This window comes from Candida dubliniensis, chromosome R (genome assembly GCF_000026945.1).
Source record: "Candida dubliniensis CD36 chromosome R, complete sequence".
NCBI lineage: Eukaryota > Fungi > Ascomycota > Pichiomycetes > Serinales > Debaryomycetaceae > Candida > Candida dubliniensis.
This window is the reverse complement of record NC_012867.1, coordinates 1,076,565-1,102,707: the sequence shown is the minus strand read 5'-3', so window position 1 is coordinate 1,102,707 and position 26,143 is coordinate 1,076,565. Positions and strand designations below refer to the sequence as shown.

The 26,143-nt window shown below is 32.5% G+C and overlaps 10 protein-coding genes across 10 annotated transcripts, besides 1 other annotated feature; 6 read left to right on the top strand and 4 right to left on the bottom strand. All coding sequences in view use genetic code 12, as the record gives it.

Moving 5' to 3' along the window:
* Window positions 1-3,045: 3,045 nt before the first annotated feature.
* Window positions 3,046-4,167, top strand: CD36_30510 (glutamine synthetase, putative; the record flags this gene model as incomplete). Its single annotated transcript, XM_002422020.1, has 1 exon — window positions 3,046-4,167. The coding sequence occupies one exon, from the start codon at window positions 3,046-3,048 to the stop codon at window positions 4,165-4,167; it is 1,122 nt and encodes a 373-aa protein (XP_002422065.1).
* Window positions 4,168-6,849: 2,682 nt separating this feature from the next.
* Window positions 6,850-7,263: a mobile genetic element.
* Window positions 7,264-8,184: 921 nt separating this feature from the next.
* CD36_30500 (V-ATPase subunit, putative) lies at window positions 8,185-9,682 on the top strand (the record flags this gene model as incomplete). The annotated part of the gene is made up of 2 exons (XM_002422019.1): window positions 8,185-8,199; window positions 8,288-9,682. The coding sequence occupies 2 exons, from the start codon at window positions 8,185-8,187 to the stop codon at window positions 9,680-9,682; spliced, it is 1,410 nt and encodes a 469-aa protein (XP_002422064.1).
* A 268-nt stretch (window positions 9,683-9,950) lies between these two features.
* CD36_30490 (glucose transporter of the major facilitator superfamily, putative) lies at window positions 9,951-11,931 on the bottom strand (the record flags this gene model as incomplete). The annotated part of the gene is made up of 4 exons (XM_002422018.1): window positions 9,951-10,364; window positions 10,432-10,740; window position 10,841; window positions 10,934-11,931. 4 exons carry the CDS (start codon window positions 11,929-11,931, stop codon window positions 9,951-9,953), a joined length of 1,722 nt encoding a protein of 573 aa, XP_002422063.1.
* A 1,821-nt stretch (window positions 11,932-13,752) lies between these two features.
* CD36_30480 (conserved hypothetical protein) lies at window positions 13,753-17,544 on the top strand (the record flags this gene model as incomplete). The annotated part of the gene is made up of 1 exon (XM_002422017.1): window positions 13,753-17,544. The coding sequence occupies one exon, from the start codon at window positions 13,753-13,755 to the stop codon at window positions 17,542-17,544; it is 3,792 nt and encodes a 1,263-aa protein (XP_002422062.1).
* A 638-nt stretch (window positions 17,545-18,182) lies between these two features.
* On the top strand, window positions 18,183-20,966 carry CD36_30470 (Sit4 phosphatase-associated protein, putative; the record flags this gene model as incomplete). The annotated part of the gene is made up of 1 exon (XM_002422016.1): window positions 18,183-20,966. One exon carries the CDS (start codon window positions 18,183-18,185, stop codon window positions 20,964-20,966), a length of 2,784 nt encoding a protein of 927 aa, XP_002422061.1.
* A 52-nt stretch (window positions 20,967-21,018) lies between these two features.
* On the bottom strand, window positions 21,019-21,927 carry CD36_30460 (endoplasmic reticulum-located J-protein precursor, putative; the record flags this gene model as incomplete). The annotated part of the gene is made up of 1 exon (XM_002422015.1): window positions 21,019-21,927. The coding sequence occupies one exon, from the start codon at window positions 21,925-21,927 to the stop codon at window positions 21,019-21,021; it is 909 nt and encodes a 302-aa protein (XP_002422060.1).
* Window positions 21,928-22,130: 203 nt separating this feature from the next.
* CD36_30450 (endoplasmic reticulum membrane protein, putative) lies at window positions 22,131-22,838 on the top strand (the record flags this gene model as incomplete). The annotated part of the gene is made up of 1 exon (XM_002422014.1): window positions 22,131-22,838. The coding sequence occupies one exon, from the start codon at window positions 22,131-22,133 to the stop codon at window positions 22,836-22,838; it is 708 nt and encodes a 235-aa protein (XP_002422059.1).
* Window positions 22,839-23,122: 284 nt separating this feature from the next.
* On the top strand, window positions 23,123-23,398 carry CD36_30440 (mitochondrial 54S ribosomal protein YmL44; the record flags this gene model as incomplete). Its single annotated transcript, XM_002422013.1, has 1 exon — window positions 23,123-23,398. The coding sequence occupies one exon, from the start codon at window positions 23,123-23,125 to the stop codon at window positions 23,396-23,398; it is 276 nt and encodes a 91-aa protein (XP_002422058.1).
* On the bottom strand, window positions 23,395-24,606 carry CD36_30430 (conserved hypothetical protein; the record flags this gene model as incomplete). Its single annotated transcript, XM_002422012.1, has 1 exon — window positions 23,395-24,606. The coding sequence occupies one exon, from the start codon at window positions 24,604-24,606 to the stop codon at window positions 23,395-23,397; it is 1,212 nt and encodes a 403-aa protein (XP_002422057.1).
* A 180-nt stretch (window positions 24,607-24,786) lies between these two features.
* On the bottom strand, window positions 24,787-25,926 carry CD36_30420 (NAD(+)-dependent formate dehydrogenase, putative; the record flags this gene model as incomplete). Its single annotated transcript, XM_002422011.1, has 1 exon — window positions 24,787-25,926. One exon carries the CDS (start codon window positions 25,924-25,926, stop codon window positions 24,787-24,789), a length of 1,140 nt encoding a protein of 379 aa, XP_002422056.1.
* Window positions 25,927-26,143: the final 217 nt, after the last annotated feature.

Sequence of the window (26,143 nt, the reverse complement as noted above, 5' to 3'; positions counted from 1 at the left end):
ATGATATTGGGTAGGTGGAGTAAAATAGTGGAGTAAGAGTACTACTGATAAAGGATTTCAATTTAGAGAAAGTGGCATACTAGAAAATGGTAGCGAGAGAGCCAATTAAAGTAAATCCAAAGACTTCAAAAAATAACAAAACAACTTCAGTTGATTTGCCAACAAATAGAAGTGTCTCCAAATACAATATAGTTGTGAACAACCCCCATATTAATCAATGGTTTGTACGAGTTTTTTTTGGGGGAAAAGTTATTCGTGGTGGTGGGAGGGGGGGAGGAAGAGGGCAGACAATCTTGATTTTATTCCATTCTTTTTTTCTTATCTTTGTTAAGTCTACAAAAGGGCTTAAACTAATTAATAATTCTCTTTTGTTTTTTCCAATTGGTGTACTTGATCAATCCCTTATCAATGGTATAAAATAGGGTTCGTTTCGATTTTGTTTATAATCATTCGGTTAATTCGATCTTAATGCATTGTTTTTGCCTGATAAATTATATGATTACAATAGAACGATCTGTATCTGTTGTTGCTATTGTTTTGGTCAAAGTTCCTCATTAATGGCTTTTAGGATCTGCTGCTGATTTATCAGACCAAAGGATTTCCACTATTAATCCTCTGATCCGTCCTGTTTTGGTGGTCTTACTTTTATCCTGGCTTTAACCGCGTGTGATAACTAATGGTAGCAAGGACACAAAATAGCCGTGTGTGGGTGAAATATTGATAATTACAAAATCAATCGATGTCATTGGCTAAAAAAAAATTATCCCAAAATCTAATTTATCCTTTATCTCCTTCTCTCTTATATTGGGATTAATATTATCAGTTGATTTTTTTTATCAATGAGTAATAATTTACCTTATCAACTGTTAAAATGCACCATATCACCCTTCGTTGATCTTCACTCCTTGTTCTTCTTCTCAACCAATTTTTCAAAAACACACACATCTGGGTGGGGTTTTCGCAAACCTAAAACTCTATAATCAATTCAATTCAACCTGCCCAACCCTACCCTACCCTACCGAGTCAATTATTTAATTAACGTTCAACAATAATCAAAAATAAGTTAATTTGGCCACAACGTGAAAACCTAAAAAAAAAAATTCTTTCGAGACTTGTGCAACACACGCCTTGTTTCTATACTGCATATATGTGATAAAAAAAAGAAATTCTAATTTTAGATATAAAATTTCTTGTTTTTTACCTTTCGTAATCAGGAAATGGGCAACCGGAACAAATATAATTTGCATACGGGATAGACAGGGGTCAACAACAAACCAACAAACGACATCATCATCAGAGAAAAAGGAAGGCGAATGCCCCACTTCCCAAAGCAATCAAGAAACTTACTTTGTTTTCTGTTCTATTTATTGTTCCTAGTTTGTAGAATAATTGGTTCTGGTGGATATAAATATTTTTTTGTCGATGTAACCAAATGGAGCTCTTCTTGAACGTTGACTTTCTTTTTTGTTGTACGTGTTGGTTTTGGAGAGGGTGGTGGTGGATGAAGGGTGGTACGGAAAAATAACAAGTCTCTGCGACTATTATTAGCGAGTTTTTCTATTGGGAAACCGTCCCGTTATACGTTCATTTCTGCTAGATCAATTTGGTATCCTGGTATTTGTTTACATGGGATCTGAAACAGAACAATTACGAAAACCCCTTCTACAATAAACAACTGGTGATATCATGTAAGTTGTAGTACGATATTCATCATTATTTCGGAATGCTTGTTGATTGTTCGTTGTGATGGCACCGCACTCTTGGCCAAAAGTATCATACATTATGTTATACTGATAGCTATTATCTGAGTTAGCAATTCTAGACCAGTGTTGATTTAAACCCCCTTATCACAAAACAACTAATCTCAACGTAAGTTTGTTGCCAAAAGTTTGCCAAAATTGATTCAATCAACAAAACTTGTTCGATGCTATGTCCACACAGAACTCCTAAACAACGAAAATCAACAATTCTACGAGATGATTGATTACAATAAGAAGAGCAAACAAACAACTTGAATAAACTATCTCTTTGTCATAACTCTGTCATACAAGCTTCTTGAAAAGAAGGAGAAAAAAAAAATCCCTCAAACTACAGGCTTTTCTATCACAACGGCCAGCTTAGTTCTGGTTTAGTATGTTGATTCTTGTTGTATTGAGGGATATTCTTTCCAATGACCATTTAACCATTAAATGGCTAAAACTCTAATCCAACAGCAATAAACTGTGAATTTGAAAATCTGCAAAAAAGAACTAAAAAAAAATTTTACTCAGCCTTAGGTCCGATTGTTGATTTAAACTGAAGGATTTTTCAATAATCTGGGGAAATGAAACTAACCACCACCACCACCACCTTCCCTGTCACATCTCCTTCTCCACCTTCCTACATATTAGACTGGCGTTTAGTTCTTCTTGTTTTTATTATTATTCTTTGTTAGATCGTGATTTGAAAAAAAAAAAATAGACTCTTGCTATCAATTAATTCCCTCATACGATTGCAAGAATCTGTTTTGTTGTTCCTGCACGTGATCCTATTGTTCTTTTTACAAGAGACAAGACATTTTGTAGGGGAGGCGGTGAAATTAGTCACCTGTTGAAACGAGGATCTTGTTGGATGCAAATAATTTACCTTTGCAACATGGATAATAATATTATTATGCAGTATGATGATCCTGGATGTTTGATTGGTTGTGATAACCAAACATACTTTCTTATCAGGATTTTTAACTAAGAATTTCTTTTTTCTTTTTTGTAATGGATACTATATACAGTACACAATTCTTTTCTTTACTCAAAAAGAAAAACCAGACAACAACTACAACATTTTTTTTTTATTCCTGATTAAGAATAAACAAAAATTTTGTATTTAAATAGTTTGATTTCACTTCCATTAAATTTTTTTTTTAAATACAAAGTTGCAAATTTATTTTCCCTTTCTTTTTGAATTTCCATTCCTTAGAATACTTTATATCTCCCAAGTCAAGAAGGACTTTAACTAGACTTTAGTCTTTACTATTCACTCAACAACTACACATATATATATACAACAATGACTGCTTCCCTTACAGAACAAACTGCTATTTTAGCCAAATATTTGGAATTGCCACAAAATGGTAAAGTTTTAGCTGAATACGTTTGGATTGATGCTGAAGGTAACACCAGATCTAAATGTAGAACTTTATCCAAAAAACCAACCAGTGTTGATGATTTGCCAGAATGGAATTATGATGGTTCATCTACTGGTCAAGCTCCAGGTCATGATTCCGATGTGTATTTAAGACCAGTTGCTTTTTACCCTGATCCATTCAGAAAAGGTGACAATATTATTGTTTTAAATGAATGTTGGAACAATGATGGTACTCCAAACAAATTTAATCATCGTCATGAATGTGCTAAATTGATGAAGGCTCATTCTAGTGAAGAAGTTTGGTTTGGCTTAGAACAAGAATATACTTTATTTGATCAATACGATTATCCATATGGTTGGCCAAAAGGTGGGTTCCCTGCTCCTCAAGGTCCATTCTACTGTGGGGTTGGTACTGGTAAAGTAGTTGCTAGAGATGTTATTGAAGCTCATTATCGTGCTTGTCTTTATGCTGGTATCAACATATCTGGTATTAATGCCGAAGTTATGCCATCTCAATGGGAATTCCAAGTTGGTCCATGTGAAGGTATTGAAATGGGTGATCAATTATGGATTGCTCGTTATTTATTACAAAGAGTTGCTGAAGAATTTGCCGTCAAGATTTCTTTCCATCCAAAACCTTTGAAAGGTGATTGGAATGGTGCTGGTTGTCATACTAATGTTTCTACCAAATCTATGAGAGTGCCTGGTGGTATGAAGGTTATTGAATCTGCTTTAAGTAAATTAGCCAAGAGACACAAGGAACACATGTTGTTGTATGGTGCTGATAATGACCAAAGATTAACTGGTCGTCATGAAACTGGTCACATGGATACTTTCTCATCAGGTGTCGCTAACAGAGGTGCATCAATCAGAATCCCAAGACAAGTTGCCAAAGAAGGATATGGTTATTTTGAAGATAGAAGACCAGCTTCTAACATTGATCCATACTTGGTCACTGGTATCATGGTGGAGACAATTTGTGGTTCTATTCCAGATGCCGATATGGCTAAAGAATTCCTTAGAGAAAGCAGTGATGATAATTAATTTTTAAAAGATGTTCCTTATAAAAAGAAAACAAAAAAAAAATTTGAGTAAATGAAGACGAAGAAGAGTAAAAAGTTTAGTTTAGTTTCCTATACATTATTATTATAATTATTTAGTTCATGATTTATTATTATTATAGTTTAGTATTATAATTATTATACACATATATTTATGTTTTGATACAGATGTTAGTAGATTTATAACAGTATGCAAAATGGCTGTGAAATTCCTCTTCTTGTTTTACTTCAACCCGTGCAAGGCTGCAAGATTGAATCTCATGAAACGACCAAAAAGGGGCATCTTGAAGTTTGCAAAACCACATTTCAAAAAGATGATCGTGAAATTAATATAAGAGGTGGTAGGTGATTTACTATGAGGGATTTATGAAGTTGTTTGCTATCCCTCTCTAATTCATATTGACAATAACGATAATGATGTATGGGTGCACTGAAGAAAGAGGTCTGGTTTGGCACCTATCAAGAAAAAGTCAAAAACTGAAATCCCAAAAAGTTTACCCAACAATAATGTTCATATTTCAACACTTTGTAAAAAAGCTGTGAATGATATTGATATTACATCATGTCCTACCCAGCTACATGCCTACCATTGTATTGAGAAGACATTGAGAGCAATAAATTGAGGTGTTTTTTTTTTTTTTTTCTTTAAGCAATGTTAGCAATGACTGTTTTGTGTTAAATAAACTGTGAATAATTTAGCGCGTTACTAAATTGAGTTGAATTCTTCAAAGAATATTTGTTCTCTTCATTTTCAGGAAATCTAATTTAATTCAATCATTATGGCATTGAAACCTTTCCAAATCATCAACCAAAGTAATTAAGTGCTTATTCTGGTTACTTTTTATGGGCAAGTAATTGATTTGCGGGATTTTGTTTAAACTTTGAAATACAAGTGATGACATATTTTAAACAATCATCACTTGTACACCACCACACCACTCCTCACCATACTAATTATACGTCGTTTGCGATGACTCCGTTTTAGAAATTACCTTCAATCAAGATGAAATTAATTGACTGCGAAAGCTAATCAATCAATCAAAGAAAAACGCAAAAAAAAAAAAATATTAACGCAAAACCAAAACGGAATAGATATTCCATTGGTCACACAAATATTAGCACAGGTTTAACAAGTGATTGAGTTCTGTTGTTTATTTTTCTTTTGTTTCAAAACTTTTTGGTGTTTTGATTGTGAATTTAAAGTTTGCACTTATCCACTGTTCCCTATTGGTAAACATGTGGGTGAAGGCAAGGACTTGATGTTTTTGGAGTAAACTAAAATCCAACCACAACCTACTGCAAACCGACTTTAAGATGTTTAGTTTCTCGTTTTTTCCCGATTTTGAAAGAGGTTTGAGTTGACTAGTGTCTCCCCTTGTTTTTCAATTTTGTACTTCTTTGATTTAAAGAATATCTATTGAGAAAAGTGCCTCAATTGAAGAGTGGATTAACAAAGTATGGAATGGAAAACGAAAATCGTCTTTATCAAGAATTAATATGGCAAGGACTATACATTGCTTTTCAGAAACCATTCATCTTTCTCCTTTTCTCCCTAGGATATGCTCAAGAACTAAAAGTTGACACTTGTATAGAAACAATAATTAACATTCTTAATTTTTCTGTTTTAGAAACGAAAATTTAGTTCCCAAATTTTTTTTTTGCAATCAATTTGTCAAAATACTATCCCAAAAATATTTATGAACATTGTATTACTTAAATTTGCTGTAATGTGACTATAACCTATATTTACAAGCTAATATCCTAAAGAATAACTCATTTTGCTGTAATTCAAACGCGCCCAGTTGTTAAAAATTAAATTAAAACCAGTCTTGATTTGAATCTAATAGTAAACTCAAATTGGTATATATTTATTTAAGGTTTTTAACTTTAACAAAAAGCCATCATAGTATAGTGGTCATTATAAATCGTTGTGGTGTTTCGAGCACTGCGAACTACAATCCCGATTAGACCCAAGTTCGATTCTTGGTGATGGCATTTTTTTTTCTTATTAACTTTTTTTTTTACATCCCAAATGAATTAACAACTCTTCAAATGTATTTAGTAGATATTTAGAGTTTGAAATATATTCAGATACCACGAACTACAGATACCTAGGTGGTATGAAAGTTTTTCAATGTTGAATCTATTGACAGAACTTGTACCACAAAAGGTCTAAACTTGTTATGCCAATTTATTTTGCTTTCAGAGAGGAAGAATATATGATTGATTTAGCTAATAACAATACTAATGACTTATATTGGGTCTTTATATAAATAAAGTTCTAAACTATAGGTCAATTTCTATAGAATTGACTCGCTATTGATTTGTAATTGATTAGTAAATAATGGTTTTGTAATCCAGAATACAGATCCATCGTTGGTAAATTAATCTTTGCTTCAAACGCCTGCCGATTCGATATAGCATACACCATCAAGACATTTCAAATCCATTAGAATGTATATGCTGGAGCTCTAATAAGTTGGAAATCCAAAACACAACTTGTATTGCACTTAGCACGACAGAAGGAGAATTCATAGCCCTTACAGAATTGCATAAAAGAAGTGATTTGGTTAGTATCAGAAAAAAAGAAGATTTTTCTTTGGGAATGAAAAAATGTCACCCTAGCTCCCTTTTATAGTTTTCAAAATTTTGTATGGTTGCATTATGTTGTGATATAAGTAATGCAAGCACAAAGACGAATCCCCACAGTTGAAAGATATTATACTGAGGGGTTAAACTGAATATAATAAATTAATATGTTATTGTGATTTACGTATGAAATAGAATATATAGGAAGAGACTTAACTAACGGGTGTGTTAATCCTCGGCACTTGTCCACAAGAGCGGGGATTAATCATAATGTGAAGAGTGTGTTAGAAAGAGGAAGGGAATTATAAGTACTGCAGAATTCCCTTTAGACTAGCCACTAATTAATGAAGAACTAACGTTCTAAATATATTCAGTATGGAGTATCACCTTAATACTTTATACTATACTTTTCCATCAGTTTTATTATCGTTCTCTATCAATTCAATTATATCTATAACTGGTTCTATTTAAGAGGAATAACCAGTTAACACATTAAAGAACATAGTAATCTTCAAAATTCTACAACAACAACAATTAATAATAATTTCTTTTCTTTTTTAATATATTTCAATGTAAATGTAACATCTCATGTATATAAGTTGCGTTGACAAATCAGCTGATTCTTTACGGTTCAATTTTTAAAAAACTTAACAAGGTGAAACTTAATTCTAACACATGATTAATAAATAACAATTATTTATAAATAATATTGTTTGATTTGATTATTGGTTTCGAACTCTCACGTGTTAGCCATCATAGTATAGTGGTCATTATAAATCGTTGTGGTGTAGAACACTACAAATGCAAACCCGATTAGACCCAAGTTCGATTCTTGGTGATGGCAATATTTTTTTTTTTAAACTATTACATAGTAAAGAGAACAATTTATGTTAATAATATCTTATCATACATAGACAGTCATTTGGATAGGTATATACTAAGTTGTATGGTATCTTGAATTTTTTTTTTAATTATATTAGAAGACCGGTGTGATTGACAGATTATACAACCAAACTTTTCCGTAAAAATCAAAGTTTAATACTGTCTGCCATTCTAGTATTCAGAGACAATAGCACTGGAGCTTATATCATAAAATGAATTGACCGGCCAAACTGTGAAATCCATATTAGAAGCTGTTTTGAATCCAACGGTGTATTCTAATCTTGGACTAGGTCGTGTATGGTTGCAATAAATTCTCTCTTAATTAATTTATCTACTTGTTAGGGATAAGTATAGAGATTTTTTTTTTTTCTTCGGTGTGAGAGTTTTATCGACGAAATCTCCAAAGACTGTTTCACTGATTCTATTTCTGTTTGGTTCAACATTCATCCTATAGAAATTAGAAAAAAGAGAAGGAGAATATCTATCTTTTTAAATACCCTCTTTACATAATTATAATATCCAATTGAACATGTCTGAAGGATACGTATGTTATTAATTTACTGAAACAAAACATAAACTTGCTTTATATCATTTTTTTTTTTTTTTTACTAACAATTTGAATTAACATACAGACCCCATTAGTTATTGACAGTACTTTTTTGTTTGATTCTAAGAAAATAATCAAAGAAAGAATAATCCCATGGGAAGGTTTGGCTAGGTCAGGAGTGGTCTCCGAAGATGATGCCAATCACATTAAATTATTGGAGAAACAGTCAATTGAAAATAGAAACAACACAGTCAAAGGACAATTAGATTTATATTCCAAATGTTTATTAAACGTTTTAAATCGTGTTGATAGTAAAGACGATGTTTTGAAAAATATTTTAGCTTTAATTAATGATTTACTTTTAGATGTACCTGAATTTTTAGATGCAGTTTTGAAATTATCTGAAGTCGACAAGTCATTGCCTTACATTCCATTCATCAATCATTTAGACAATAAAGACAATTTAATTAAAAGTTTGGCATTGTATAATCTTGAAATTTTGTTGGGCAAAGTTAAAACTATCAATGACGATGAAGTTTTAATCAAAATATTTAGTGTATTGTCATATTTAATTGGTGATTCAGCCGATTCCAATTATCAATTTATTGGAGTCCAATTATTACAAGATCTATTAATTGTCAAGCCATTTAAACTTGTTTATCAAAACAATAACCTTCTCACCAATTTTAAGCCAATAAACAATTTGATTGAAAAACTGGCCAAAAATCCTAATTCCATTGGATTACAACTTTCTTACAACATCTTATTGGTGGTTTGGGTTTTATCATACACTGCTCCAATCAATAGATCATTGATTCATAATTTCCCACAATTGGTAGGTAACCTCTTGTCTATCGCTAAAGATTCGATCAAATTGAAGATTGTTCGTGTTGCCGTAGCAATTTTGAAAAATTTTGTTGACATCACTATATCCTCACAAGAGCAGTTCAAAGTAATCAAAGTGTTATTATTTAGTGATGCCTTAAACACTGTCAACACTTTAAGGGAAAGAAAATTTGCCTCCAATGGCAGTGATGAAGAGTTATCCAATGATTTGAATTATTTATATGATAATTTACAAGAAATTGTTACCCAAAAATTGACTTCATTTGACGAATATTTGACAGAATTAGAAAACCCTAAACTTATAAGTTGGGCCTCTCCTACACACAAATCAACCGAATTTTGGTTGGAAAATAGTGGTAAATTCAAAGACTCAAATTATAAGTTAGTTAAGAGGATTTTCGAAATCTTGATTTCCAACACTAATGATAGCACTACCATTAATGTGATTCTATTAAATGATTTACAGTTTTTGATCAAGAACTTAGGAAAAGATTTAATCACATTTATAAACACTGAGAAGGGAGGTCAATATAAGTTATTGATTATGACATTTTTGGATAATAGCCAAGGTGATAACGAATTGAAATATCAAGCTTTGAAAACAATTCAATTGTTGGTTGGCCACAATTTTTAGTTGGAGATACAAGGAAGGGTATGGCGTGTATATGTTAGTCACGTGGGACCTTATTATCACTATTTATGATTTTTATTGAATATCCCCAAAGCATTGCACTCTGATGGATTCATTTGTTGACCAACAGTTTCTTATTTTCGTATAATAATTATTGTTATATACTATCTAAAATACATACACTACAAAACACAGAAGACGCGTTTTATCCATTAAAAGAATCTAAATAATCAAAAAGTTTTCCAAATAAATATATAGTAGAAAGAATCAATCATTCACTGTGTGTTTCTTTTTCTTTATATTCAACTTCAGGTTTTGAACCGAAAGAATCCAACTCTTTATCTGACCCAACAAGCAATTCAACTAATCCAACTTGTTTAAGTATTTTTTCACGAAGTTCAGATTCTTTTTTAGAAGTACCTGTGAAGTCTCCGAAAACTTCGTCCAATTCATCTAAAGTCTTATTCTTGGTTTCTGGAACCATGAAATAAACATACAACAGTCCAATAACACACATCAAACCAAGGAAAATATAGGCTCCGTATTTAGCATTCGCGACAAATTTAGGAGTCGAAATTGCAACCGAGAAATTCATTAACCAATTGAAACTTGAACCAAGTGATACACCTTTAGCTCTCATACCCAAGGGGAAAACTTCAGCCACAATAACCCATGAACATGGTCCTTGATTAAAATAATGTTAGTACTATATATAATTGAGAAACCAAGAAAAAATTAGTTTTATACATACCCCAAGAATAACCAAAGGCGCCAGCGAAAACCCAAATGAAAACAACAGCCACCCATCCTGCTGCTTTATGACTGCCAATGTTGTCACTATAGCCTCCCAAAATACCTGCTACTATGAAATGACAGAGCCCCATAACCAATGCACCTGAAATCAAAAGTGGTTTCCGTCCAACTTTGTCAACCCACAATACAGCCGGAATAGTGCATACAAACATAACAATTCCCACCACTCCTGATGCAAGTAAAGAAGTTGTATTTCCAGATAAACCCAATGAAGCAAATATAAATGGCGCATAATATAAAATGAAATTCTAAAAAAACAAGCATTAGGTTAGTAAAACTGATCTCAATGAAAAAAGATCCATTAGATCTTCAACACATAAAAAAAAAAAAAGATCAAAGTAAACATACTCTATAATGCAATGTTAGTAAAGGGATATTGGTTGCAAATTGATAGAATCAAAAACTATTTTGATTGTTGTTAATGATATAACATATACATACGCACCCGTCCATTGTTGAAACACCATAGTCAAACAAGCCACTGACACTCGCCTAAATGTTGGTAAATGTGTCACCATTGATTTATATTGGTTCAAATTGATTTTAAGTTTGGAAATTTTTGTTCCGTCTTGCAAATGTGGATAAGCTTCTGTTTCAAGTGTTTGCTCAAATATTTTTTGTGCTTTCATTTCTAGAAATTCAATTTGCAAACTAAAATCTTCTTGTTCTGTTTCTCGCAACCAAGCAAGAACTTCCAATGCCTTATCTTCCTGGCCAACATTGATTAACCATCTAGGTGATTCCGGAAACGAATAGATAAACACTGCCAATATTATTGCTGGGACTGCTTGAATACACATTGGGACCAACCAAGAAGCTTGACTTTGATTCTCACCTGTCCCACCAATGAAATTAGTTCCATAAGTGATCCAGTATGAAATCATAATTCCAAAAGTAATTGAAAGTTGATAAATTGCAGTGTTTGCTCCTCTAATTTCTGCTCGTGAAATTTCAGAATTGTATAATGGTACAATCATGGAAAGCACCCCGACTCCAAGACCAATAACAAAACGACCACCCAAAATATAACCATAATTGGCATCACGAGCAACCGCCTGAACAATGACACCAATATTAAATAAAATACATCCTATAACAACAGAAGCACGTCGACCGAATGCATCGGCCAAGTAACCATTCATCAATACCCCAACCCAAGCACCTAATTCCAAGATTGACGTCAATAAACCTTGTAATGTTGGATTATCTTGAATTTTACCAATACCTACAGTTTCACCAAAAGAATGCATACTTGATACTTGTCCAAACATACCTTGATTATAACCATACAAAATCCCACCTAATGATACAAATAAACATGTGCCAAGTGCTCTCTTGTTACGCTTCATGGTGGCAAGACCAGAACCACCTGATTGCTCAAGTCGTTTTTCAACTATAAGCTTTTGAATATCTAAGTCTTCCAAGTCTCCCGTCAGCATTGTTTTTCTTATTAAACAAATATTTTAATAAGAACCGTTATAAATGGTTTATATAAAGAAAGTGACAAAAAAGCCAAAAACAAATAGACAATAAAAGAGAATATTTGGTGGGCTTTTATAGTTTTGACCCTCCACATGGTTATGACGCACTTCAAGAATGCCTTATTCAAGTTCAAAGAGAAGGACAAAGATGTATGAACAATGGCTATGATACAGACTAAAAATAAAGACAGAATCAATTGTAGCCCCACAACTCAACTACTAATAATGTGGTCAACTCGGTATCTTGTTGAGAGTATTTGTGGCACAAACTCCACAGGGAAAGCACGATTTCCAATATTACGTTTTAAGTTATTTTTCTGGGGTAATTTGAATAGTATAGTAAGTTGAAGACAATAGGGAATTAAACAAAGCAACAAAGGGAATCAAAGTAAAAAGGTTTTTTTTTTTTGTGGAGCGTTTAGATGCTCGGATGCAGCTGCAGTTTGTTGAAAATTAAAAAACTTTTGTCTTTTTGCAGCTTCCTTTTAGTTGGTACTTTCCCCTTTATTCTTTTTTTCGAGGTCAGCAATATCAACAATTTCATCTAAATCGACTGGGGAAGGTTAGATCACTAAGTGATTTCGCCTTTAGGGAAATTATTTATCCATTCTACACAAAGACTGAATTATTTAGTTCAAAAGACACACTAGTGAAATCCCCACTTCAAGATCTATTTTGCTAATTTAGGTTTTAGACGATTTTGTTTAGCCAATTACGAGCCACATACTGAACGAATGTATCTTGTTCATAGTATTCGACAACAACAGATCAAGCTTCACGTATCATACAATTCTAGTTAACAGAACTCTTGGCATTCCATAAATCTGATATTCAGTACCAAAAACTGAGAGTCTTTACGTTTGGAATAAATCGTGTGATTATTCTTCTTCAAGGTATATGGAAGAAAAAAACAAAACACAATAAAACTACGTTAAACAATTAAATAATCTAATAAATCACACAATACTGCGTTTCAAAAGTACTTGGTGTAAAATAGACAAACTCAATGGTTCTATCCCACTGTTTGTTAAATTGTTTTCTTCAACATTCAAAAGGAAGGTCCAATAGCAATTTTTAGAACACTCTGCATTACATATAGTTAACAGCATAAGAACAAATGTATGTATAGACAAATTCGTATTTATAATATTGGCCATTTTAAAATTGTGATTAGTTAAAGATTTTCGGGCGATCGGAATATATTGGATAGGCTCGAACTTATAGATTATCAAAATCTTATATGAACATTTAATATTCTTTAGAATCTATTGAATTGATTGCTATTTCCATTACTTAGTGTTTACAACCTTATTTAACAATAATCATACAAGAACACACAATAGTTTAAAGTAGTAATTCCTTGATTTTGTTTGATAATACTATTCTCCAGTTGATGGATTGGTCAGTAATAGTGGTAGCATCCTAGTTGGCAAGCCATTAGTTACAACTTCTAGATCATGGCACAATAAAAAGCTCAAATCAAGCCAAACCGTTCCATACAATAAAAGAAGTTACAATAAAAAACACTGTTTTATTAGTATAAGAAATATAGATTCATAAATGTGGAGTAAAGTTGGTTGTTTTTCAAGACGTTTCTTTTAATGGTGCTTGGGAGCAACACCAATACCATACGGGTAGTGCAAAAAAAAAAAAAAATAAACAAAATAATTTATCGCGTTTCTATTTTGTTTCTCTCTCCATTTTTGTATACAATTATTACTATAGTTAGCATTGTAGATATATACCACGTATTCTACACCCGACATACCTTAAAGCCCAATGGCAAATATCAACCATGAGATGATCTACCGAGATCATCGACTAAAAACATTTGAAGATCCAATAAAAGTTGGCAACAAATCATTGGCATGGGATGAATTCAGTAATGTTGAAAGTTTTGATCGATTAATCGAATCAGGATTTTATTATAATCCCACATCAAGGAGTAAGACCAGAATCACTTGTGCATATTGTGGTAATTCAGAAATTATAAAATCTAACAAAGATGTTGATAATATAAATACCAAACATTTACGTCGAAATTCTTCTTGTCCCATGAGTTTAATTGCCAATATAGATGACATAATATCAAATTTTAATCTGAACCGTGATGAATTGAAAAATTTTTGGAAAAATCATAATTTATTTAATGATCCTTTCCATTCTAAAACTATTGAATTTAGGAAACAATTTTATGTGAATTATCCATTAGATAAAATTGATTCAATCCCTAATTCAAATTCCCTTTCCCATGCAGGGTTTATATATTCACCAAGATCAATTGAAGATGACCGTGTGCGATGTATGTATTGTCAATGTGCATTAGATTATTGGGAAGAAGATGACGATCCTATTGAAGAGCATATACGAAATGAATCCACTTATTGTTATTTCCTCGATTTGTATAACAATGAACATGATGACAACAAGAGTAGTTTAGAATTTGAAAATCCAAAAATAATAAATAACATAAATGATGTTGAGTCTATGGAAGAAAGTATTAGCAATAATAGTGATCAGGAAGTTATTGAGCTAGCGAGCTTTCATGCTTCTAAAAATGTCAATGACAATTACAACAGACCCAACGATGACGTAATAGATATATCTGAGAATTTGACAACTCACCCTTTATCCAAATCGAGCAGTCCACCTCAGGAAATCACTAACAATGATGCACACAATGCTTCTGTTAATAAGATTGATAACAGTTTTTCCACCCCAGTTAAAGATATATCACAAGATTTATCAATAATAGAACAGGATGACCGACCTACGTATAGAAGATCGAAAAGGATTAAAAGATTATATGGAGAAAGAGATAGAAATGTTGATTATTGGGATAAGCTACCCGACGAAGATTTATTACAAGAATTTATTGAAGTATCTCAAAAATCAAGCAAAAACGATAATTCCAAGAGAAAATCTTCAACTATTGAGAAAGAACAAATGGATAATTCATTAATATATAATGAGTCTACAGATGAAAATGGGACTGATGGTATAGGAGATATAAAAATCCACAATGATAGTGAAGTTGAAGAAGTAGTATATGATAATGATGAAATACCGATGGATGAAATTGAAATGGAAGATGTAGATGTGGAAGAACATAATTCAAAAGAATTGTCCCTACAGGATCAAGTAAAAAACGCTATGACTAACGATAAGGAGGAGGAGGAGGATCGGTTACAATCAGAAATTCTCCTGGAAAACAATGAGCCAACAGAACCAATATCAACGAAACAATCAAGCTTTTCAAACAGGGATAACAATGAAGATAAATATTCGAATACAGAAGAAGGGAAACATTCAACTTTGAATTTACAGAAAGAAAAAGAGGGATCTGTTTCAGTTATCCAAGAAGATTATAATTCAAATTTAAATGAAACGGATAATAAAAACACGGATAATGTAAATTCAAATATAGAGGAAGAAGAATTTAATTCAGAAGATTCAGACGACGAATCAGAATATCAAAGTAACGATAATAGTGAATCATATGCAGATACCTCAGATGCACTGTTTAAGATATCTGGAAATTTTGATGATACCACTCAAGAACTAGAGAACAATAAAACGAAACCAAAGAGAACAAAATCTCGAGCACCAACAAGAGGGACAGATACTTCCAACCAAAGCAAAACCATACCTAAATCTGAAACCAAAAAACCTAAACGTGTTGTTATCAGTAAAAAGGAGAAGTCAACAATACCTATAGAAACTTTATTTGACAATACTGAAGATAACTTAGAATACGACGAGAAGCACATAGAAAAGATTGAAAATGAACCATTGGCTCATCTACTTGAACCCCAAAAATTTAAAAAGAAGGATACCAGAACAAAGAAAACAAAAACAAAACCAAGAGACACTGAACCACAAAGGCAAATAGAAACCAAAAACTTTGAATCTACGAAAAGAAAATTTGAGGAGCCCAATACCTCTCCATTTAGGTTCTTGGATTCTTTGAAAAATTCACAGAGAAAGCGAAAGAAACTTTCCAAACCGAATATTCTTGATATGTCATTTGAAACTGCAGAAGTTTTAAGCAGTCCAAATAAGTTTATATCACCCAAGAATGAAGCAATGGTGAATAGAAAAGATGGCTCATCTTCTGCAAAAAACCATAAACAAAATAACGTGTCAAAGGAGGACGTGATAGAAGAGGAAATCAAAACTGAAAGGAATGATAATCACACTATTACCAACAACAACAGTTTATCGAAAACAAAAAATGGCGTGCAAAAAATCCCGAAGAATGACAAGGATGTGTTTATAGATCCAGATGAAGAATTAGTATTTGGTATCACTAAGTCACTGGGTTTACCAAACTCTAATATCCCAACAAAAGATGTGGATAATTCTCCAAAGAAGGAATCCTTAATTTTGAAAGATCTAGATTCTTTTGTATCTTTAGAGAAATCACCAAAGCCAAAGATTGCTGAAATTCAGGCCACTAGTACTTCCAACAACTCCAGAATCAGTTTTGCTGTTGAACCCGAATCTAGTGATAATGACAGCTACTCAAATTACATACAAGATATCAAACAAATTGATGCTGAAATTCTGAAAGTGATGTTAGAAGACACTGAACAATATTCTTTAACAAGGACAAATACAAATGAGAAAGAAGAGCTAATCCTGAATAAGGGCAACCACGAAGATTCAGAGAAGAAATCAATTGTAGAACAAGATCTGAACACCATCGAAACTGATGATTCTGATTTTCTGATTGAAGAGGAAGAGGAAGAAGAGAAAGAGGAGGAATCAATTGAATCTGAGGACGAAGAAGAGGAATTAAATATTGATTCAACAGAAGAGCTACAAACCAACCAAAAGGCATCTCCAGTACGAAGAAGCTCTGATATAACTACAAGCAATGATCAATCATTAGAAGAAAGCACTGATCCAAATGACTCTCCATCAAAAACAAAGAACGTTGACACATATCATTCACCAGATAGCATTAATGAATTGCCAAGCAAAAGTCCAACCAAGGTAACCAATAATCAAGAAATAGTTAAAGAATTAAAAGAAATCAAAAAAAGCAAAGATTCCTTAGATATTGATGAGAAACATTATCCAGATGTTCTTGGAATTGGTGGTCTTGATACATCACCTTTAGGCATGAATTCTTCATTAACAGAGATTCATAAATTGAATAATTACAACGGCAACGGCAACATCAATGATAAAGATAATAGTGTGGAAGAAAAGAAAAAATTGCAACCACCTTCACCACCAAAATCATCGTCATCACTAAAATGGCAACTCCGTCCAATGTCACAATTTATTGAACAAACAAAATTCCTTGAAAGTAGTGCAAATGAGTTGAAAGACTTGGCATGTTCAGAATATGATTTACATAATGATGTAACAGGAGATCTTACTAAATTTATTGCTGAAATGCCTGAAGAAGAAGAAGAGATGACTATTAAACAATGGATTGAACATTGTGCTGCTAATTGTAAAGATATTGTGACTCAATCATGCACAGAAATAAATGATTTTATTCTTGAAGAATATGATCGAGCAATTAGAATGATAGAAGAGATGCCCACTGACGATTAATTTCAATTGGTAAAGGAAAAGCAATAGAGAATGAATTAGGAGTTTATACAGTCAGTATATATATATATATATCAGAAGATAAATTCAAATGAATATTTTAATAGGTTATGAAATTGGAATTCACTTTCTTTCTTTCTCTCGCCAACCAGAATGCGAGTAAGTGAAGGACAGGACAGGACAGGACAGGAGAAAAAAAAAAGAATTGCTTAGTAAATCAATCAATCAATCAACATTACAACTTTTGCATGAGAACAAAAATAAAAACTTTCTTTACCACCACCAACACTATCCAACTGCTTACAACTTACTCACTACCAACAGTTTAATTTAACTTAGTTTCCCTTTTTTTTTTTTTTTTCTTGTTGCCCTTTTTTTTTGACTCTTGATCTTCCTATTCTTGTATCTAACTACCACCACAACAACAAATAGAATCATTCACCTAATCCCATATATTATTCAATCATTGACATCTAACATCACCACGACAATTGTCACAAATTGGTCAAGAATTAAGATTCCACAGAAGAAAAAAAAATAAAAAATAAAATAAAAAAGAAAAAGAGAACGGACAAGGAATCAAATCAATCTTTCTTTAAATAAGGAATCCTTCATCAAAGAATATAGACATTTCTACAATCATGTCGTTTTGGCCATTTACAAACTCTATGAATAGCAACAATGCCTTGCTGAAATTTCTAGATTCTGTGCAAGATCTATCATCAATCACTGCTGAAGATCTAATAGGAGATCCAACATTACTGGAAGAACTTTTGAATGAACTTCATAATATTAAGGGAAACTATAACTCAAGAAACGGTGCAGCAAACTTTCTGTTTCTGCAACCACAGACAATCAATGATGCCACAGTTTCAAACTCAGATTCGGCATCGTTTACATCGTCCACCAATGACATTAACACTGCTAATACAAAGGATAGCAGGGGAAGGAAGCTTCTAGAAGTATTGATTCAACCACATATATTATCAGGGTTGATTGATTATGTGGAAAAAAGTGTTGAATTTTTTTACGAACAGAGTATTAAAGAGAATGAAAAGGTTTTGGATTTACTTAATGAAAATCCACCCGAAACAGATATACAAGAGGAAGAAGAACTTAAAAAGATTAGACAAAAAAATGGTATCAAGAGTAATGATGACAATGATGATGATGACGACGACGTTGACGATAATGAGGAAGAAGAAACAGAAGACAGCAAGTTTCGCAGATGTGTTCAAGTGGCAGCAGATATACTATCTGTTGATTTGTGGATTATTCTGAATCGAATTACTGAGACCGAAAGCCTCATAAATAAGCTATGGCGGATTATCGATCTCAACAATTTACTGGAAAGCTCTCCCAGTGTTTCGTATTTGGTGCATATTTTAGATCAATTGATGGATGCTAACAGTATTGAACTTTTAAACTTTTTTAGAAGACAGAAAAATCTTGTTGATACATTTTTGTTGAAAATTGAGGTCCCCATATTGATGGATTTCTTTTTTCGTCTTATACAAACAGATAAACCGGATTCACCGACAGGAATAATTGATACTATTGCCCTGCAAAATATTATTTCAAAACTAATTGAAATCTTAAAACCAGAAAGCTCACAATTTGCTTCACAAAAATGCATCCCTAATCATCAATTATTTTTTAAACAAACTGCAGCTACTGATTTTTTAAAAGCTTTAGTTAATATATCTTCGAACGCAGCACTAGCTTCAGTAATGGAAACAAACATCGGACCAAATCAATTGACACGAGAATTAGTTTCTCCAGCTGTTATCAATACAATGATCGATGATATTATGTTAGTCAAAATAAATGATGAAAACGGGAAAACCCAAACAAACAAGCACGGGATCAATAATGTTGTTAGTATAATTATAGAACTCATCCGAAAAAACAACTCAGACTATGATCTTAATTGTGGGACTTATAGTTCTATGTTACAAAATGGAGATGGGGGTCCAATAGAAGTGAATTCATACGTCATGTATCAATGGCTTAAAGATTTCGAACAAAATCCACCTGGACCACGAGATCCCATCTATTTAGGCGAGATGTTGGACTTGTTTTCATCAAATTTAGATAGAATTGCTGCATTAATACAAATGGAACCTATACCACCACCACATGTCACTAGTAATATCTTGGGGTTCACAAGATTTAAATTATCTGAATTGATAGCTGAGTTGTTGCATTGTTCAAACATGATATTACTCAACTCTAGAAAAATAAAGAAGATTATCCAAGTCAGAGATCAAATCAGATCTCAACAAGAAAAAAGGTTGCAGAAAGCTTTGCAAGAGCAGATTCTGTTTTCTGATTCCCCTAATATCCATCAAGTGACTACAGGTTTAGATGATGTATCTTTGGATGATATACATTTCACTAGTCATTCGAACGACGAAGTTCACAATTATGGCAAACTTCTTGATAGTTTAGATCAAGAGGAAGATTCAGAAGATGATGAACCATCTATTTCACCTGAGAATCCATTTGTATGTTCTGAAAGAGATGAATCTATGAGACAAGACCCTTGTGTTGGGGATTATTTCAAAATCAAATTGCTTGATCTGGGAATCTTATACGATATCATCAGTATGTTCACTAAATTTCCATGGAACAATTTTTTCCATAATGTTGTGTTTGATTTAATTCAGCAAATCTTCAATGGCAAACTCAATTCATACAATTCATTTTTAATAGTGGAACTTTTCAAGGAGAACCAGTGTAATCTAACTGATATTGTGGTTAACAGTTACAAAGAAGATTTAAATCCACGACCTGGTTATATGGGTCATTTAATTTTAATAAGTGAAGAAATTGTCAAATTTACATCTCTTTATAAACCTGATTTGATATCTCCGGTGATAGTGTCTGCTGTCCAATCTGAAAAATGGACCTGGTTTATTAGTGAAGTTCTCTTGAAAACCAGAGAGATTTATAATGTGGTTTTAGGTGCTGAGGACTCAGATGGAAATAACGATTATGGGTTTGATACTTCTTCTGTTGGATATTTGGATATGGATCAGCCAAAGAAAATTATATTGGGAGATGCATCTAATCATGATGAGTTTATAAATGATAATCTGGGCCAAAATAATGGCAGTGTACAAGAACTGGAACAAGAGCACACACTGAATGATTTGAACGACCTTGGTGATGATTATGACATGAACCAATATTTTGTTCCTGATATCAACGTACTGAAAATGTCACCCAGTGGTGATTTAACAAAACATAGTATTGAAGATGATTGCGATGATGACTTAGATGAACACCATGATGATTCTAGTGATAAATATTTAGAAAATTTGTCAGATAGCTCATCTGATGGAGATGAAGATGAAGATGAAGACGAAGACATTGGAGAAACTAACAAATTAAAAAGAGTACCCACACATAACGATGATTGAATTGAATTACATGTTATTTTTTAACTTTGGTTTATTTCAAGATTCTATTTATTTATTTCTTTCTACTGTATACAACCTTTCCATTCGGCAATTCAATTTTTTTACCTTTTGTTTTCTTCTTCTGTATTTTCTTCTTGTTGTTGTTGTCGGCGTCCTCTTGAGGAGATGTTTCTTGTTTCTTATATTCAACAGATGTATCAATTGGAACCCATTTACCTAATACCAAATTCCAAATTTTAACTGGGATTTTGAAAAATAATGATTCTTTAAATCCTGGGTTGACATTCACATCATACTCATCAATCAAGTGTTGTTCATCATCTTCAACAAGCCAAACAGTACCATCAGCTTTAACCAAAAAAGTTTTCCCCGTTGCCTCATTTGAAAGTTTACGATCAGAACCATCACCAGGAGGGAATTGTAATCCACCCCATGCTTGATTTTTAACTTCATTTTTTAAATCAACGATTCTTTTAAATGCTTGTTTTCTATTAATTTTGAGAGAGAAAAAATGCAAAAAACCAACCAACACATAAAGAATAATCAAAGTGAATATAATTCCCGGACGGAATTTGGAATAATAATACCCAGTACCTTTCCATTTAGGGAATCCTTTTGTATAAAAATAATCGTATCTTCTTTTCAAAGATTGATCTCTTAATATATTACCAACTAATGATAATCTCTGGAATCTTTCATTAGCTTTCTTTTTATCAGAACGAGATGCAGAGGCAAATTTATCTGGATGTAACTTTCTAGATAACTTTCTGTACGCCTTGTTGATTTCTTGTAAACTTGATTTTGGACCTTTTTCTAATCCTAACCACTTGTAAAACGTAATATCACCCCCCAAGTCATGTTGAAGTTTGTCATTAAAGCTGAAGATTTCATAATCTTCTTTACTCCATTGAGCTGCCACAACAAGGGTAACAAATAATAGGAAAACTTTAATGAACTTCATGAGCTTTCCAATACGATGTGTTGTATGTGTGGGATTATTAAGAGAAAAAGAAAAACTTGAAAAACACGTCAATTATAAATTTTTTGATCTTTTTTTTTTTTTTTTTTCATTTTTGGTGTTGTTCTCGAGATTACTTTTTGAAGAACTATTAACACCAGCATCATACTCTTTATCAAACTTCCCAATCACCACCAATCATAACCATGGCATCATTATACCCATTAAAGTTTAACGAGAAACTTGCATTCTTTTATAATACCGTTGCTGCAACCCTATGGTTTTGTTGCTTAGGTAGATTTCTTATTTTACTTCCTTTAGTGGGTAGAAAATTCCTACCTGGTGGAATGGCTGATTTCTTTCATGTGGTTTCTGTACTACCGATAATCGAAACATTATTTGTAAAATCAGCATTAAGGAAAAGATTTACATTAACATCCTTATGGGGGGTTCTGAATGGATTGAAAATGGTGTGGCTATGTTATGGTGTTATATTTCCTCATCCCAAAATAGCTAAACATACATCATATTCATTGTTAATTACTTCTTGGTGTCTTCAATATTTTATTCATTACTTTTATTATGCATTTAAAGTGAAAACAAAAAGTTCATTTCATTTCTTGTTTTGGTTAGAATATAATAGTTTTTATTTGACATATCCCTTAGGTTTGATAGCTGAAATGATTCTTTTGTTTTTAAGTCTTGCTTTTGTTAAACAAGATTCGATATATGAATACTTTTTAAGAGCAGCATTTTTGTCTTATATTCCAATAGCGTATTTTGCTTGGGGTCATTTGAAATCAAGAAAGAAGAGAAGATACACCGAAATAATGAATAAAAGAAATGTCAGACAAGTGGCAACATTAGAAAGTATTAGTACTAACACCACATCTATTGAATTGAAAGAAATGTAAACGAATAAATTAGCAATAAATATGAAATACTTGCATAGGTATTGCCATGTAGCTTAGAAATAGAAATGCCATATATTTTTTTTTTTTTTTTTTGCAACGAACGAACGAACGAACGAACGAACGAACGCACATCAAATAAAGCCTGGTAACGAAAGAATTAGGCAATGAAAACGAAAAGAAAAAAAAAAAAAAATAGACAAACAGAAAAAAAAAAAAAAAAAACTTCACCAAATTAGAAACAATCCATACAATATCTCCACTCAACCTATTTACCTACCTATATAATGATAACAAAATACTTTGCTAATGTGCTGGTGAAATTCAACCCTTTTTCAAATGCTGGTAAAAGTGCGAGATTGTTTCTTTCAAGAGTTCCATCAGGCACAAAAATTGACTGTAAAGTCTTGACAAAACCATCTGACATCCAAGAAATTAAAGTCGTTTTCAAAGATAAACATGTAATGACTGCTAATCCAGCTACAATGAGATTAGCAGATTTATCTGACTATTTTGATATACATTCCAGAAAGTTAGCCATTAAAGATTCTATCCAAGATTAATCATGTACATAGAGAGGATTATTAGAAGTATTTATAATAAACGACTGGAACCATTTAGGAATTAAATCATTAAATATCGTATCATCTTGTATCTTTTCCATAATCAAATATGAATTTATTAACTCTTGAGCTCTTTTGAAAGATAAACGAAATATTTGTGGAGTGTTGGGATCTGTGATTTCTTTCAGTACGATCCAATTAATTACTAGATTATACCACTGGAAAATCAGCTTTGTATTAATGGAACATTTGTCAGTTAAAAATACTGGGAATGAATTGATCACACTTGCAAGTTCTCTTTGTGTATATTTTTTAATTGATGCTATTTTCAAGTCGGTTGATCTGAACCCTACAATGGAATGCTGACAATCAATAAACTTGGTTTGGATAAACGTCGATAATAATTTTTTATTCAATTTGTTAATTGTACTTATTTTATCATCAGGTAATTTGCTATGTGTTTTCAATTCAACATAGTTTTCCAATCCTTTCTCTTTATCAATACTACAATCAATTTCAGCTGTATAAATCACAGGAATATTATCAACACAATGTTGGACAACGGTATAAAAGTTCAGATCTTTAATGCCTTCAGATAGTACTTTTTCAAATTTAAAACCAGTATATTGCATAAGCTTATGGTATTTAGATGAAGAATTATCATCGTTGTTGTTGGTACTTTCTGATTTCCAGTCATATGCAAAAAATATCATTCCCTTCCAATATATCACATTGAATTGGACCTCTTGTTTGTAAATAGGTATGGTCATTAGTTTCTGCAAGTGTCTTCTGATAGTAACAATTTTCAAATCGTCTAGATTGAACTTCTTGTTGTGAATCAAGTATTGTATTGACCTTAAAATATCATCAAACAGATATACGTCCTTTAAACTTTCTGGTTTGAATTCACTAAACCCTTCAGTAAGATCAGAGCCGATTATCTTTGGTTGATTCCTAGAACCATTTGGTTTCTTTTGTTTCCTTTTCTTTGCCGGTTGTGTAAATGATATTAAAACTTTATTCAATCCAGTTGTATCGTGAAACTCAAGGATGTTGTTCCCCTTGGTAAAATATGTCCACTCTTTGCATGGAGTTGAAAAAGTCTCTTGAGATCGTAGGCATTTAGAGACAAACCTGTCTTCTGGAACATCCAGACACAAGTCTTGATTATTGAGCTTTTCAAATACTGAAAGAGGTATCCTATCCATAATACATGGTCTCTTTTTCAGAAAAAAGTATTGAAGTTACTAACTGTATTGATTAAGATTTGTTTATTTACTCGCTTTTTTTTTTTTTTTTTTTTTTTTTTTCACTATACGTATAAATCTGCAATACATATTAACTGTTTCTTTTATTTTTGGTAAGAATCATTCACAAGCCAGCTAGGATTACTTCTTTTCTCTTTGACCATAAGCCTTAGTGGCATAGTCACCATCAATACAAATGACATCTTGTGGTCTGTATTTGTAAGTCTTGTTAAAATACTCAGTCAAGATTTGTTTGACACCATTGGCGTATCTAGCTTGAGCATCTAAAGAAGTACCAGAGACATGAAGAGTCATAGCATTACCGTATGCTTTACCATATGGATTGTGCATAGTTCTCCAAGGCATATCTTTTGGAGCTGGTTGGACTGGCCAAACATCACCACCATAAGCAATATGACCCGAATTAACTGCATCAGCAACAGCTTCAGGATCAACAATAGCACCTCTAGCAGTATTGACCAAATATGATCCCTTTTTCATTTTGGAAATTAAATCTTTGTTGAACAAACCTCTGGACTGTTCATATAATGGACAATTAATGGTAACAACATCAGCTTGAGATACCAAATCTTCCAACTTTTCAACTCTTTCAATAATGTTATCAATACCATTAAAAAGTTTAGAAGCAGCGTTTAATTTATTAATGGCTTCTTCTGGCAATGGTTGATAGTCATAGTACAACAATTTCTTAGGGTTAAAGGCAACCAATCTTTCCAAAATTCTATAACCAATTCTTCCAGCACCAACAGTTGCAATAACCTTATCTTCCAAGTCAAATTCGTCTTTGGCAACAGCAGCAACATCCCAAGTACCATTAATAGCTTGTGCATGTCCTTCACCGTAGTTTCTAATTAAAATCAACATGGTCATCACTGCATGTTCAGCAACAGAGACAACATTGGAACCAGTAACTTCAATAGCAGCGATACCTCTTTCATTAAGAGCATCCAAATCATAATGATCGGATCCAACACCAGCGGTGATACAAAGTTTCAATTTGGGAGCTTTAGCAATTCTCTCTCTATTGACATAAGCTGGGAAAAATGGAGTGGTGATGATAATTTCTGCATCTTCTAAATTCTCGTCAAAGGCAGAAGTTGGTGCCGGTTCCTTATCTGTAGTGGTAACCAATTCATATCCATGTTCCTCAACAAGCTTACGAATACCCAATTCATTTTCAACAGTACCCAATAATTTTGCTTCTTCTTTAGCATGGTTACCACCAGCATAAAGAACCATTAATACCTTTGGTTTGCCCATTTTTTTTTTTTCCGTTAAGCTTTTTGAAGTAGTTAGTTTAGTATAAAGTTGTAGTTGTCAATCAATTAATGCAAAGACTTGTTGTCTATTATTAATGATTTAAAATATCTTCATCAAGAATTTGATATTTGGAAATTTACAGGCATATTTATATGATATTTTGTACATCCCTTATCTTGTAAATGGTATGATTTGAATAATCCAAACAAATATGAAA